Below are 14,487 nucleotides of genomic sequence, written 5' to 3'. Positions count from 1 at the left end.
ATTTATGTGGAAAAGTTGTTCTTATTTATGGAGATGTCCCAAAGAAAATGGTTTTAGAATTTTTTTTAAAGATACAAATTTTTAATTTATCAGACAATATTAAATTTAATTACTTACAAATCTTAACTTTGATATTTTTTACCAAATATAATATATGAGAAAATTTAATTCCTAAAAAAATTAATTTTTGAGAAATTAAATCTCAAAAATCAGTTTTACTTCAAATTTTAATACTTCCCCAAACGGAGCATATTAAAACCTAACACTTTTCGAGGAAATCTAAGAGAAACTATGCCAACAAAATCATTTCAAATGGGTTGTATATCATACGTAGTCATGGGCATATTAGTGACAAATAACATACTATTTAAGAAAATAAAAATATCTCTACTTAGGAGACTTTCAATGCCAATTACTGCACGTAGAAATTATAAGGAAGAAGATTCTAACCCACTCAAAGTCCAAGGACGATGTGAGCATCTTAGCGGTCCACTTTTGCCGTTCCCCAAATAGTTGAATTGTAATACGATAGGCGATGAAAGTGGTATGAAAGACGTCATAAATGTCAAAAATAGCCTTAAAAGCATTTCTAATAGTAATTGTTAATTTGGCATTATCATTCTATAATTAAGTATTAATATAATTTTTTTAATAATAAATATTAGTATCAATCTAAATTTTGTTGTTAAATCAAGTACATCCTAATCCATAATCCAAAACATTATTCTAAAGAGCAATATTATAGGTATTATTTTTTTTATCAAAAATTTGGCAATAAATGATTTTTTTTATTAATTGTATTAAATTGATATTATTTCATATCTATAGGAGTTAAATCATTTAAAAAATATTAAATTATAAATATCAAAATTTTAATAAAAATATATTTAATTATTTTTTATTTATCATATTCTAAATGACCGTAAAAAAACAAAGATTTCAACCAAAAAAAAAAAAAAAAAACAACAAAGGTAAAAGGAGGTGCCTAGGCATAATGCATGGAAAAACAGCCTCACCTCTATATGAGAGGCGGGGAAAAAGACGGTTAACTGTACGTTAAACATTTAAGACACGAAAGATAGACCCGTAGACGTCAAAAGGCGTGCCTTTTATTTCATTTGTTCTATTTTTTCATTTTTTAAAAAAGACTTAATTTTTTATAAAAAAAAACTTATTTTTTTAATATTAAATATACTAATGAAGTTAAAATGACATTATTACTTTTGTAAGGTTAAATATTCCCATATATTATTAAGTAGTTGTAGTATTTATGGTTTTAACTTTAACTTATTTTTTTTTTTGGAAATTTAGAAATTATAAAGTTTAAGATTTATTTTTTAAAAAAAATTTAAAAATATAAAGTTTCAATAAATATATTATCATTAGTAATCTTATTTTAATTCCATACACTTATTTATGATCTTAGGATTATTAAAATATTAATAAAAATACCAAAAAACCTTATTGTGACTAAGCTTCGTCTAAACACATGTAGATTTCGTAAGATTTAAAATTTGATTTTGCTATTTTATGATAACTCACACTTTTTACGGTCTTTTTTTTTTTTTGTAAGTAAAAAGATAGACTTTCTAGAAAGTATCTTCGACCTAAGTGATAGGAAACTGTAAACCATTAAGAGCTGTAATTTTATAAAACATTAGGAATACACAAACTGCCTAGTCCACCACCGTCCGACTGTCTCTATCACCCTCTTCCACAATACGTTGCATGTAAAATCCACACTAAGACTTAGATAGGACATATGAAAAATCAAACCCATAACTCTTACAAAGAGGTGTGATGGATCCTTCCAACCCCTTGATGTGCACCTTTTAGTCTTGCTCCAAAATAAGGCCGCAATGATAATGATGCTGGTAAAATTATTAAAGGAAATGTATATTTCATTTTCCCAACTATAATACATTTAAAATAAGAACCTAGCCCCAATTGATTACGTAAAAGCTACGCTGCTAAAGTCAAATTTATTAATAATACTTCTACTTGTGTATAAAATATGGTATTTATTTCCTTCCTTTTAGGAAGTACTTTGACTTCGAATTTTCCAATATTGAATATGTTGTTTTTCTTCATTTTCCTTCCTAATGTGACCATGTCACTCTTACAAAAAAAACTATATAAAAAAATGATTTTTTTTTTTTTTCATAGTAAGTGTGGGTTTTCATGAATTTTTTCAGTTAGCTTTTCTACATAATTTATCCGTTAAATGCGTATGTATATATATATATATATATATATCCATATATATACATATATGTAGAAAATTCTTTAATTCAAAAATCGTTTACTCTGTTAAGTTAAAGATTTTTTTAAAAAATTATCACATCCTATTCTTATATTTAAATTCAAATATTAATTATCACTTAATTCAAGTTAGACATTTGTGACTTGAGCATTCTTAATTTAATTAAATTAATACTTTTTTCTATTATGTTAACATGATGGTTTTATAATGAAAATTTTTTAACCTTTAAATTGCTTTAACAGTTGAAATTTATAATTTTATTTATGAATTACCTAAGCCTTTACAAGATTTATCCAAATAGAATTTTATATACTAGTAAATCCAAGTCAAAGATATCTTAACTTCATAAAATTAAGATATCAACGTCTAGCAATATGCTATAGAGGCAAGTGATACCTCCCATAACATAAGATTAGGATATCCTTATTTGAAAATGATTATATATATAGTAAAATTCTATGGTGTGGATAGTCTACACTATATAATGGTGCGGACCATCTCAAAGATAATAGTTTTTTTAAAAAATCATCATCAATACTTATTTTTGTGTGATAATATTGATGACGGTTTTCTTGTTGAAATCCGCATGATAAAAATGTACGGACGTTCGCACCATAAACAAACTCTATATATATATATATATATATATATATATATATATATATCATTCAAAGAAATTTGGCAATTAACTTTGCCAAATAATATTAACCTTTAAATTTGTCTAATCTAATAGCATAAATTTAATTTTTTTTTTTAAACCCTTCAAACTCTTATCCTCACTTGCAAACACAAAGTCACAATTGCTTGTATTATTTATTTTTTTTATACACAAAGCAAACTTTCAATCAAATTTTCTCCCCTTAATGATTTTAAAACTTTTTTTTTTTTTTTTTGGTTTACAGCAAAACAAAAGAAGCAAACTTTTATCCGGATTAATATGAGGCAACAATATTTATTTACCTTTTTTTTGGGGACAAATCTTTCTTTTTTTTGCTAAAATTTTTTGGATCCAATCTTAGGCCAAAGTTTTTTCAAGAAAATATATACTAATTTTTATAAACTCATTGTCTCATTACATTATGACTAAAGTGAACAAACTCCTTCAATTACCACTTTTTTTCTTACAATGAATTGTTTCCTAGAGACTTTGAGAATAACTTTGAAATTGCCATAGTTTTATCATTCTTTCATAAAACTCATAATCACCAATTTAGGATTGGAAGAACTTTTATTATAGTTCAAATTTAGATTTTGCCAAAAAATAAAACCATTGATTACTATAAAGAAATATAAAAATAGTAAATTATTATTAGTGCTACAATAATATAAACAATTAAATATGTATCAATTGCAGCACTGTAAATTCAGAATCTATATGCAGACACATATTGTATTTGATATATAAACCTTTTAAATGCAAATCATTGAATCATAAATAAAATAAACTTTTTGATCTGCAAAATATAAAATAAAGTGACAGAAACAGTGCGTAATGGACACACTATTTTCTAACATTTTTCCCCATCGGATTTTCACCAATTAGATATCCATAGATATCTTAGGCCTTAATTTTTCTATTGTATTGTATTCCCCAATTATTTATATCTATATATATATATATATATATAAATAATTAATAAATAATAATTATTATTATAATAATAAAAATAGAGAATAAGTCAATTGGACTTTTAGAGAGAACAGGTTTTTTAATACAATGAACCAACTAAAATATTACAGAAAATATGTACCCAATGGCTCCACTAAAAAGATCAATAAACAAACAAATCTCATTACTAGCACAAATAAACCTTGTAAGTGAGTCACATGATTATAATTAGTTCACATAAAATATCTAATAATTATAAGATTGCTTCTATCACTATTCTTTTATCTTTCACCCAAGAAAAAAATTATGACGCACAAATATGGAAAATTAATAATTTTGATTTGTCTTTTGTTCTTTAATGGTAGATTGCAGAATGACATTAGGGTAGAAGAAATATAGTTTCTTGAAGTAATATCTTATAATTAACAAGCTTATTGGGATATAATGCCACAAACAAGTTTTCAAAGTGGCATGAAGAGAAGATCAAATATAGAAACCAATTTTATTTGGAGGCTTATATAAGATAAATTAATAAAGAAAATATTGAAATTGCCTTATATTAAAAAACAAATTACACGGGATGCGTGGCCATGGCCACTCATGCGACAATGTGTCTCTGCCCTTGTATATAAGCACAAAATAAATAAATAAGCTATCATTCGGTAACATAGTTGATTGTTAATTTTTTTTAGTTGTATAATTCTATATAATTTGTTTATATCAAATTTAACTTGTGATAGTCAGAATTTATTAGAAATTTTAAACAACTAAAAAATTTGAAATAAAAAGAAGGAGAAAAACTAATACAATTTGAAATTATGTTTAATTATATATGTATTTTTTTTAAAAAAAAATTTATGTTTATTTATTTATTTTTATTTAACTTTATACCTAACTTAGATTTCTAATAAATTCTGACAATTGATTTGATATTAACAAATTATACATAAATAACAAAAAAAAATTTCCAACAGTACATGCATACCAAACTCTCTCCATAATTTTTTTTTTTTTTTTTTTCCTAAAATCTCAACATTCACTTGTTGGAGGCATTTTCACAATAATATATATATCTCGTAATACCGTTTTGGTCTCCAAACATCATGAAAGACATCAAAATCAGTTTGAAATTTTTTTATCACGTGGCCAGACCGGTAGGTATCTGTCGTATACTTTGAATGGTAGTTTGGTAGTAAGGCCAATGGCCTTCAAGGTTACACTGTTTTTTTATCCAAAAATAAATAAATAAAATAAAATTAAAATTAAAAGTTATTATTTTTATGCCACCTGATGACCGTTTGATAGAGATATATGAACTGAACACATTGTTTCCAGTATGCACTTTTTACTCACTTACATAACCACTCAGAAAAAGCAGGGGTTGAGAAGTGGAGTTGCAAATGAAATATGGGATCGATATCTGAATCAGAACACTACCGGCCGCTGCTAATTGGGCTCGACTCTCATTCTCAAATTCCTGACTTGTCGTCGGTGACAATCGAAGAGTTTCTTGAGCATAAACCGGTGGCACTCCGGTGGTGGCCTCGGTTAGTTGGATGGGAGTCAAGGCTTCTCTGGCTCCTATCAGGGGCTTCCATTACTGTGTCAATATTCAATTACTTGCTCAGTTTTGTGACCCTCATGTTTACAGGCCATTTGGGTGCTTTGGAGCTTGCTGGTGCCTCCATTGCAAGTGTGGGAATTCAAGGTCTTGCTTATGGTATTATGGTAATATAAAAAAATAATTAAAAAAAGAAATCTTTTTTTTCTTCTTTACTGTGCCAAGTGTTTGTTTTTATCATTTAAGAGTCTGACATATTTAAGACTTTTGTTTGGAAAATAGTTGGGTATGGCTAGTGCAGTGCAAACGTTATGTGGGCAAGCTTATGGTGCTAGACAGTATTCAGCGATGGGAATCATATGCCAAAGAGCAATCATTCTTCATTTGGGAGCGGCAATTCTTCTTACATTCCTGTATTGGTTCTCCGGTCCAGTTCTCATTGCCATTGGACAGACAAAGAGCATAGCAGAAAAGGGCCAAATTTTTGCTCATGGTTTGATTCCTCAAATCTATGCATTTGCAATAAGCTGTCCAATTCAGAGGTTTCTTCAAGCACAGAATATTGTGAACCCTCTTGCATTTATGGCTGTGGGGGTTTTCATTGTCCATGTTATTCTAACATGGTTGGTGGTTTATATTCTGAATTATGGGCTTATTGGAGCTTCTCTTACACTCAGCTTCTCATGGTGGCTTCTGGTCATTTCGAGTGGTCTTTACATTCTTTTAAGCCCATCTTGCAACGAAACTTGGACTGGCTTCACTTGGAAAGCCTTTAGAGGAATTTGGCCTTATTTCAAGTTAACCTTTGCTTCTGCTATCATGTTGTGGTGAGTCTATACTTAAAAGTCCTCTCTAAAAAAGTACTTTTTTTTTTCTTTTCTTTTTTTTTTTCTTTTTCTCTTTTCCGTATAACAATTATCAAACTTTGATATTGTTAAAGTACCATTTTCCCTGAAAGTTCAACTTAATAGGAGGTGGATTTTTATACACTTTAATAGATCACATTTTTATGCAGTTTGGAGATATGGTACAACCAAGGACTAGTTCTTATATCAGGGCTACTCCCTAGCCCTACAATCTCACTGGACTCAATATCTGTTTGGTATTTTTTTGGTATTTCATTTTTTTTATTATTATTATTTTTTAATATGTCCTTCGTCCCCTTGTTTTAGCAAAGCATTGTTAGTGACGAGTTCTTAAAATGTGTTTGTGATTTTCAGCATGAATTATTTGAATTTCGACATGCAATTTATGCTAGGTCTAGCCGCAGCAGCCAGGTGTGTAAATGTTGATATCAAATAGATATGTACCATGAATTTTTTTCTAATTCTATCCTTGTATGTTCCCATTATGCTTGACAACAATCACTAGTTTTATGTGAATACTATTTTGTCTGACTACCCTGCAGTGTTCGAGTCAGTAACGAGTTAGGTGCAGGTCATCCAAGCGTTGCAAAATTTTCAGTTTTGGTGGTGAATGGAACTAGCATCCTTGTGAGTACAGTGTTCAGTGCAATTATCTTTATATTCAAAGTTGGATTAAGCAAGCTCTTTATTACTGACGATGAGGTTGTTGAGGCAATTTCGAATTTGACTCCATTGCTTGCCATCTCGGTTTTCTTAAATGGAATTCAGCCAATCCTCTCGGGTAACAAAATACATAATCAACTAGATTTAAACATCAAAATATCAATGTTTTATTTTAACAATTGTGTTTGGAATTTTAGGTGTGGCCATTGGAATTGGATGGCAAGGTGTAGTGGCTTATGTTAACCTTGCCACTTACTATGTCATTGGTCTCCCAATTGGATGTGTTCTTGGCTTCAAAACCAATTTAGACGTAGCAGTAAGTTTTGGAACTGGAACTGGAACTCTTTCGCTCACTATTTGCATCAGATGTTCATGAATAACTGAACGAGTGAATTCTGTTTTTTTTTTTATTATTATTATTATTATTCAGGGTATTTGGTGGGGGATGATTATTGGAGTCCTTTTACAAACATTAACTCTGCTTTTTCTGATTTCTAGGACAAATTGGACCAAGGAGGTAATTTAAATTGTTGTTGAATCATCTTTTTATACAAGCAGATATAAGAAGTTTGACTGCAATTAAGCTGGTTTTTCATCAATGGTACTGGTTTTTATAGGTTGCAAAAGCTGCTGATCGCTTAAAGAGATCAACAAATGAAGAGAATGGAGACTTGATTACCAGCGTATGAGGACGCTATGGTGTTATAAGTTCTACTTTGTGTTTCCCCCCCCCCCCCCCCCCCCCCCCCAAAGAAACAGTGACTTTGCTATTAAACTGTTTTTAAAGGAAAGTATAGCATTCTGTCAGAGAGTACTCCACTGTGTTTTCCCCCTTTTTCTTTTTTTTCTTTTTTTTTTTTTGGTGGTGTGCGTGCATTGTGTAATAGGCCTATAGGATTCTTCTTTTGCCTGTAAAGATGCTATAAAGCTCTGCCAATTTTGATAATCAATGAAAGAAACAAATCCATGAAGCAGTAGTGACCGTCTCTTCTTATGAGAAAGAAAAACCAGGTTTTTATAGATGCTTTTAATAACTGTCCCTAGGAAACCATGAAACATTTCTGCAATAAAATTGAATGTGTCCAAATTGAGCACATTTTATAAATTCATACAGATCCTACACAAGTATTAAAAGAAATTTTAAGTCAAATAGCAAAAAAGGGCCATTTGCTTAAATTCCATCTTCTGCAATCAAATGATTCCACTCTAATGTAGTAACTTTTTTCATTTATCTGATTGAATTAATTTTCTGTCGAGTATTACAAAAGTACCATGGATACTAAGATACAAAACTTCACAATTCAATAGATTTTGGCGTATGTAGGAATTCTAGGTTTTGTTGATCATCACCAGCAAAATGATTCATTTCATCTTGTTTCTCATCATAAGAAACGGCATATTCCGGTGCATCATATTCTTCATCTTCATCTTCATCTTCATCATCCTCCTCATCAACAGACTTGGAAACTCCATTAAGTCTTGGTCCATTGTTGGATGGATTAAAATGTCCTACAAGTAGGTTAGCTTCCTTCTGTTCTTCTGATGTTTTCGCTAGAGATAAAAGGATATTCTTTGCTTTCTGATCAGGAAGGAGCCCACAAGATTCCATTTCCTTGTACCAGACAACAGCAGAGCCAAAATCTCTGTTTTTGCCATATGCATCCATAATCGTGGTCAATACCGTTTGATTCACTTTGACACCATATGACTGCAACTCCTCATATTTCTCCATCATTTTCTCAAGATTATTGGTCTTAGCATACCCTTTGATCAATGTACCATAAGTAACAACATTGGGTTTAACCCCCTCCTGTTTCATTCTGGTAAAGAATTTTTCAGCGCCCACCATATCGGAAGCATTCACATAAGCCGACAACATTGTTGTGTAAGAGCAAAGATCTGGGGTATATCTGCCAAAAACAAACCATCAAAATAGAGTGCAGGATTCAACTGACAAGAATAAATGTATGTTCAGAGGCAGATATTTTTGTCATAGATACCTGAAGGACTACACTTCTTTGCATTAATTTCCTTCTATAAGCACGAGTTTTAGTCATTTTGCTAAGAGAGTTCTTTCTTGAATAAACATAACAGATATGATACAGTTGAGTTGACCACCTAACAGTCTTTGGTTCTGTCAAACATTTTTTACAAATATAAACATTGTAGATAAGGTTTCTAGTTAGCATTATGTATGAAGGTTTGGGACTGTCTTAAATAAAATATTACTAATCACCACCAACTTAACAAAATCCTAGTTGTAAAGAGGGAAGAAATACAATAGTTGACCATAATTAACAATAGAATAGAAGCAGAATAAATGAAAAAGAGACAAATGGAAGCAACAAGAAGAAGAAAAAATGTTACCAAGAAATGGATAAATTGATGGACAAGGACTTAATTAATAGAGAAGTCTACTGCTGGTCCTAGAATGTTTGAGATGGTTAGTTACGACTCACAAGACATAAATGCCCACAATAACAATAAAGAAAAAGAACACACGATGGCTTAAGTGGATGAGCATACAGACTGATGGAAACATTCGTCCATGCATGAGTGGCAACGTGTGCACATGGTAAACATGGGATCTATTGTCTCTTTATAAACTGTAACATCCATGAAACTTCTCTAGTGACATAACACATGATTTAATAAATTTGTAAGTCAGAGACTCTTGTAGTATTTCAACACGTAAGACTGCCTTCATGGAATGCATGGACCTAACAACTAGGAAATTCACCTAGAAATATAGTTCACCGACATCAGTGACTTTTACACCCTTTTTTGTCTCAATATCAAGTTAACAAGTCTATTTCATAAATGTTCAATATTTTAAAATTTTAATATGTAATTTGGATCTGGCTCTGCCATAAAAAATGTCCATGTAGCAGTATGTCATCATTCCGTGACCATTATCAAGCAAAAAGAACAAAGTCTTGTCTATGAGGAACTAAAATCAAGAAGCGCACATAAATGGTTACTAATAGAAATTCCCCAAAAAAATTTAAAAAAAAAAGTGCACATGGCAACTTGTTCAAAAAAAAACAGAATAACCGTTAGACTGGATTCTGAATGCTTTACCTATCTCTTCTCATGCTCTTAAAAACAGTCTGAGCTTGCTCCACCATTCCCGATATTGCAAATGCATCAAGTAAGATGTTATAAGCTTTGTGCGTTGGTCTGGCAAGGTACAAAATAACAGGGATGGTAACTTTTATCAATAGTGAAAATGACATAAAAGTTTTGCCAAAATAAATTGTAATCAGCTGTTCATTCTAATGGAATCAGCTTGGCTTGGTACCATAACGTCGTGCAACTAGTAAAATGAAAGCTCAAGGATCTAACACATGATGACAAAAAGGAAACCAGCCACTTCTATGCCAAATATAGAAAAAGATTGACAATATAATTTGGTTGTAAGTTCATAATGCAACAGCAAACAGATTTAGTTGATCTCATATCACAATTTGTTTGACTAATTCCAAGTTCAAACACTTCCCACCAACTGCATCAGAAAGGTAATTCGCAAATACTTGAAGCCATCACAGCAATAAGAACAATATGCAAAATAAAACTTGAGGGAACAATTGGTCTTTTTTCTTTCCTTCCATATTGTTGCTGATTGGCTAGAGTGAATTCAGCAATCATCAGAGAAACTGAAAGAAACACGAAATGGATGATAGACCAAATCCATTTGTTCAGAATTTAGAATGGAGTACATGAGTAAAGGAGCTCAATGACCAAGTTGGTATCGTGAAAATGCAGTGAGCTTTAAGTAACCCAGCTTGAACTTTGTGAACAGAGGTAATTTAATAACCATCAATACAAGTGCTTTAACAAGAAACATTAGTGTCTACAGACCTGACACCAGCATCAAGCATCTCTTCAAAAACAGCAAGTGCTTCTTCCTCTCTTCTAGCTTTTCCATAAGCATTAATGAGTAAGGCATAGCTCACAACATCAGGACGAAGACCAGCTCTCTGCATCTATAATCAGAGATCATATATAAAAAACCTGAAGAATATTATTAAGAACATATTGCATTTGATGCCAATCAGGTGAGCAGCATGGTAATTTATTAAGTGCTTGAAACTTTTATCAAGTAATCGGAATTGATTTCAGCTAAAAAATATCAAATTGATCGATTTAACCATATGTCTGTGACTATCGATCTTACATGTTATGATGATGGATGATTTAATATGTATGTTCAACTACCATGTAAAATTATGGAAAATTTATTTGATGATAGAAATCATGAAAATCAATCCACTTGTGAAAATGTATAATATCCTAAGGAAGATGGTAAATAGATCAAAAAATAATAAATTTACAAAACTAATGAGAAGAGATCAGCCACCTATTGACACAGACTAATAGCTTAGCACCAGATTTTCTTTGTAAGAAACCATATACCATGTTGCAACTCAGCCACATGAGAAATAATTCAATTATTTCAACGATTTTTACCTGATCATATACTTTGGAAACTTCCTTGTAATTCGTTTCAAATGACATCAAGCTATTGTAAGTAACTGTAGATTGCTGTACTCCTCTCTCGGCCATCAGTGCAAATAATTTTCTAGCTTTTTCATAACTTCCAACCTTCTTATACATATAAATCATCATGTGGAACATCTTTTGGTCTGGCTTCAAATGTGATTTTTCTTCATTCAAAAGGGTCTCAAAGATTTCTTCAGCTTCCTTGAACTTACATCCCTGAACTAGCACCAGTTCTACACTCATGAAATAGGAATAAAGATGTTCCAGAAAAGCATGCATGGTGTCAAAACATTATAACCAGAACTCAATTTGCATTATGCAATATACCAGGCTTAAAGCCACATCAAGCCAAACAAGTTAGTTTTTCCAAGTATGACACTTACCTAGTAAATTTATTTATGTTTGGCTAAACAGAGTATTAAAATAAGATATAACATGTAGATTACCTCAACGAATATTTTTAGTATTATTTGATAAGTCAAAGCAGATGGTTCAGGACCAGAAGCCTGCATCCTTCGAAATATTGCTTCAGCATTATTGTACCGGCCTCCTCTTCCATATGCTTCCATAAGAGCAGTATGGGATATCACACTAGGTGCATATCCTTTCTTATTAATTAAGCTTAAAACTCTCTCAGCCTGGTTGAAATTCCCTTGCTTTCCATAAGCTGTAACAAGCATCAGGTAATCCATTTCACCAAAGTCCCACCAGTTTTGAGTCCTAAGCCATTCAAGGATCTTGAAGACAAAGGAAAAAAGAATATAATAATTAGTTCAAAACTTTCAAATGCTAAGAGTAACGAGCTCGGAAACAGCAAAAGACATTGTGCATAATAGAATTAATAAAGTGCAACCCACTATTTGCAAGATACCTCTAATCAGTATCATGAATAACCCCTTGAATTTCCAAACTATGCAAGAGTCTCATTTTCATCTGGATTCAAGAACAATGAAGACCAACCAACCATGTCCTGACTTCTTTCACTTTTAAGCTTTGCAATTGGGTGATCAAGAAAATTATTGAACAAGCAACCCCACTAACAGAATAATTTTGTTATTTAATACACAAATAAATGACATGCGCTTTCATGCATGTTATTAGTTGGAACCAGCTACTCGCCTTCAACAAGTAACAACTTGACATGTTTGTAACCAAAGACATATGCCACTAACTGAACAGGAAGGTACAACTCTACATACCTCACTAACAAGTTTCCATTTCTTCAGTTGCTTAAACCTAACCAAGGTGCCTACAACAAGATCCTTGGAAATAGCTCGGTTCTTCATCCTTTCACTTTTGAGCACTGAAACTGCAGAACCTGTATCTTCAATTTCCTTTATCAGTCTCCTCCAGTTCTTTTGTTCTGCTTCATCAGCAGCATCTTTAAAAACTTCTAGCTTCTTCCTTTTCTGGAAGAGCTTTCTTGGTGCAAGCATTCCCATACAAACTACCTCCACTCTTCCACATATCCGAATACTGGCATCTGTATAATTTGTATGTACATGCGAATTACTGAAGAAAACAGAACCAATTATACCCGTCATTTCCCAATATCAAAATGAGCACATAAAACTTGCATATGCTTTCAATAAAGTTATAATCTGTGTAAAAACTTATCTTTCCCAGTTTGATGGAAATCCATCATCCAATGAAAGCACTCAAGACTATGATGAAGAGAGCTACAAATTACATATTCACCCAATTGTTGAGCATGAATTTATGTACCCATATAAAAATGTAATTGCATATTTGTAATTTGAAAACCAATACTGATTTCAGTGGCAGATAACACAAAACAGCTTTTCCACTTCCAAACTATTCAGGTATAAACTACTGATATAACCATAGTAAATGCAAGTATATGACTATGGCGAACAAATAGACAAAAACCTGAATACCAATATAACAAAGAATATAAAAATATGCACATTTATGAAACAAAAAAGTAAATAAAAAATTGGGGGGAAAAAAAAAAGTGTAGACTTTTAGAACACAATCCCCAAGCCCAAATACTTCTCTACGGTTTATCCTCAATTTATGCCACGAAGAAAAACAGTAAATAAAATCCAACACCAGGAATTTTGACAAAAAGATAAAAACTTTGATGTAAGAGATAGAAAATGTCAAAGGGGTTTAAAGAGGGTTTAGCGGATTGAGTTCCAAAATTGAAAAACTGACCTCCAGTTGTTGAGAGGAACTGAAAGGAACGGTTTCAAAAATAGGGTCTGTGGCATTTTTGGGTCTCTATGCGTTAATGCTGAAAACCCAAGTGCCAAAGCTAGTCCTCTATGTATGATATTTTCTGTGAAGAAGCTGTCGGACCAGAAGACTATAATTGATATTTATTTTTTCAGGAAACCCAGTTTAATATCTTATCTGTTTGGAAAGGCTGAAGCTGGTAAATGAACCGGGCTTAGCTAATATTATTAGATTTCGAACCCGGTTCAGAGCTGGAAAAAGTAATAATGATTTTTAATTATATTTTATATGTTTATTGTTCTTTCAATTAAAACATCTATATTTAAAAAAAAAAAAAATTTTAACAAACTCATAAAATCTTAATGATTTTTCTTTTTTTTATAAATTAGAGAAGGAGATTTAACATCAGGTCTTAAATTCAAAATTAAAATTATTATTAATGATCATTGTTAAGTAGATTATTACTAACTAGATTATTCCAAAAGAATAAATCCTAATTGAATTGATGTGTAAAAAATTACAGAAAATTCAAACCAAAAAGATAAAAAGAGATAGATGTGTGAACCGAAGTGAAGCAGATTTTGGACCTATTTGTGGTATGAAGTTCTTTTCTGTTTTCTTGTGTTTAAAGATGCAAGTTAATATTTCTCTCAAAAAAAAAAAAAAATTTGATACGAGTTAATATTAAAAAAAAAATTTATAATAACAAATAACAAAACTAATATCATATGAATTGAGGTTATTCAAAAATTTTTTTTTGACATATTCCTAACAATAATGTTGTATATATTATAAAATTTTTAATCATAATTTTGCTATATAA

General features: G+C 31.0%; 2 protein-coding genes across 4 annotated transcripts; one reads left to right on the top strand and one right to left on the bottom strand.

Annotated features, from left to right (window-relative positions):
• Positions 1 to 5,177: 5,177 nt before the first annotated feature.
• On the top strand, positions 5,178 to 7,936 carry LOC107416600 (protein DETOXIFICATION 41). 2 transcript variants are annotated; one of them, XM_048472302.2, is made up of 8 exons: positions 5,178 to 5,600; positions 5,716 to 6,260; positions 6,449 to 6,535; positions 6,654 to 6,710; positions 6,842 to 7,080; positions 7,160 to 7,278; positions 7,461 to 7,479; positions 7,580 to 7,936. In XM_048472302.2, exons 1-8 carry the CDS (start codon positions 5,280 to 5,282, stop codon positions 7,594 to 7,596), a joined length of 1,404 nt encoding a protein of 467 aa, XP_048328259.2. In that variant the 5' UTR covers positions 5,178 to 5,279; the 3' UTR covers positions 7,597 to 7,936. The 2 variants fall into 2 exon arrangements, with proteins under 2 accessions (XP_048328259.2, XP_015880604.3); XM_016025118.4 differs by having other exon boundaries at positions 5,179 to 5,600; positions 7,393 to 7,479.
• On the bottom strand, positions 7,708 to 13,811 carry LOC107416599 (pentatricopeptide repeat-containing protein At3g59040). 2 transcript variants are annotated; one of them, XM_048472298.2, is made up of 7 exons: positions 13,644 to 13,811; positions 12,665 to 12,977; positions 11,912 to 12,202; positions 11,433 to 11,681; positions 10,824 to 10,942; positions 10,044 to 10,142; positions 7,708 to 8,872 (listed from the first exon to the last, which is right to left on the bottom strand). In XM_048472298.2, the coding sequence occupies exons 1-7, from the start codon at positions 13,697 to 13,699 to the stop codon at positions 8,257 to 8,259; spliced, it is 1,743 nt and encodes a 580-aa protein (XP_048328255.2). In that variant the 5' UTR covers positions 13,700 to 13,811; the 3' UTR covers positions 7,708 to 8,256. The 2 variants fall into 2 exon arrangements, with proteins under 2 accessions (XP_048328255.2, XP_048328254.2); XM_048472297.2 differs by having other exon boundaries at positions 10,824 to 10,948; positions 13,644 to 13,809.
• Between the last annotated feature and the right edge of the window lie 676 nt (positions 13,812 to 14,487).

The sequence above is a fragment of the Ziziphus jujuba genome, chromosome 4 (assembly GCF_031755915.1).
Source record: "Ziziphus jujuba cultivar Dongzao chromosome 4, ASM3175591v1".
NCBI classification, from domain to species: Eukaryota; Viridiplantae; Streptophyta; class Magnoliopsida; order Rosales; family Rhamnaceae; genus Ziziphus; species Ziziphus jujuba.
Note: the sequence above shows the minus strand (reverse complement) of the source record. Positions and strands in the feature narration are given on the sequence as shown.

Excerpts from the sequence above, each read along its gene's own strand:
- LOC107416600 (XM_016025118.4), top strand. The coding sequence starts at position 5,280 with ATGGGATCGATATCTGAATCAGAACACTACCGGCCGCTGCTAATTGGG. Across the intron at positions 6,261-6,448 it reads GCTTCTGCTATCATGTTGTG|TTTGGAGATATGGTACAACC; the intron begins GTGAGTCTATAC and ends ATTTTTATGCAG. Across the intron at positions 7,480-7,579 it reads GGACAAATTGGACCAAGGAG|GTTGCAAAAGCTGCTGATCG; the intron begins GTAATTTAAATT and ends TGGTTTTTATAG.
- LOC107416599 (XM_048472297.2), bottom strand. The coding sequence starts at position 13,699 with ATGCCACAGACCCTATTTTTGAAACCGTTCCTTTCAGTTCCTCTCAAC. Across the intron at positions 12,203-12,664 it reads AATGGAAACTTGTTAGTGAG|ATCCTTGAATGGCTTAGGAC; the intron begins GTATGTAGAGTT and ends TTTGTCTTCAAG. Across the intron at positions 8,873-10,043 it reads AAGAGCATGAGAAGAGATAG|ATATACCCCAGATCTTTGCT; the intron begins GTAAAGCATTCA and ends TGTTTTTGGCAG.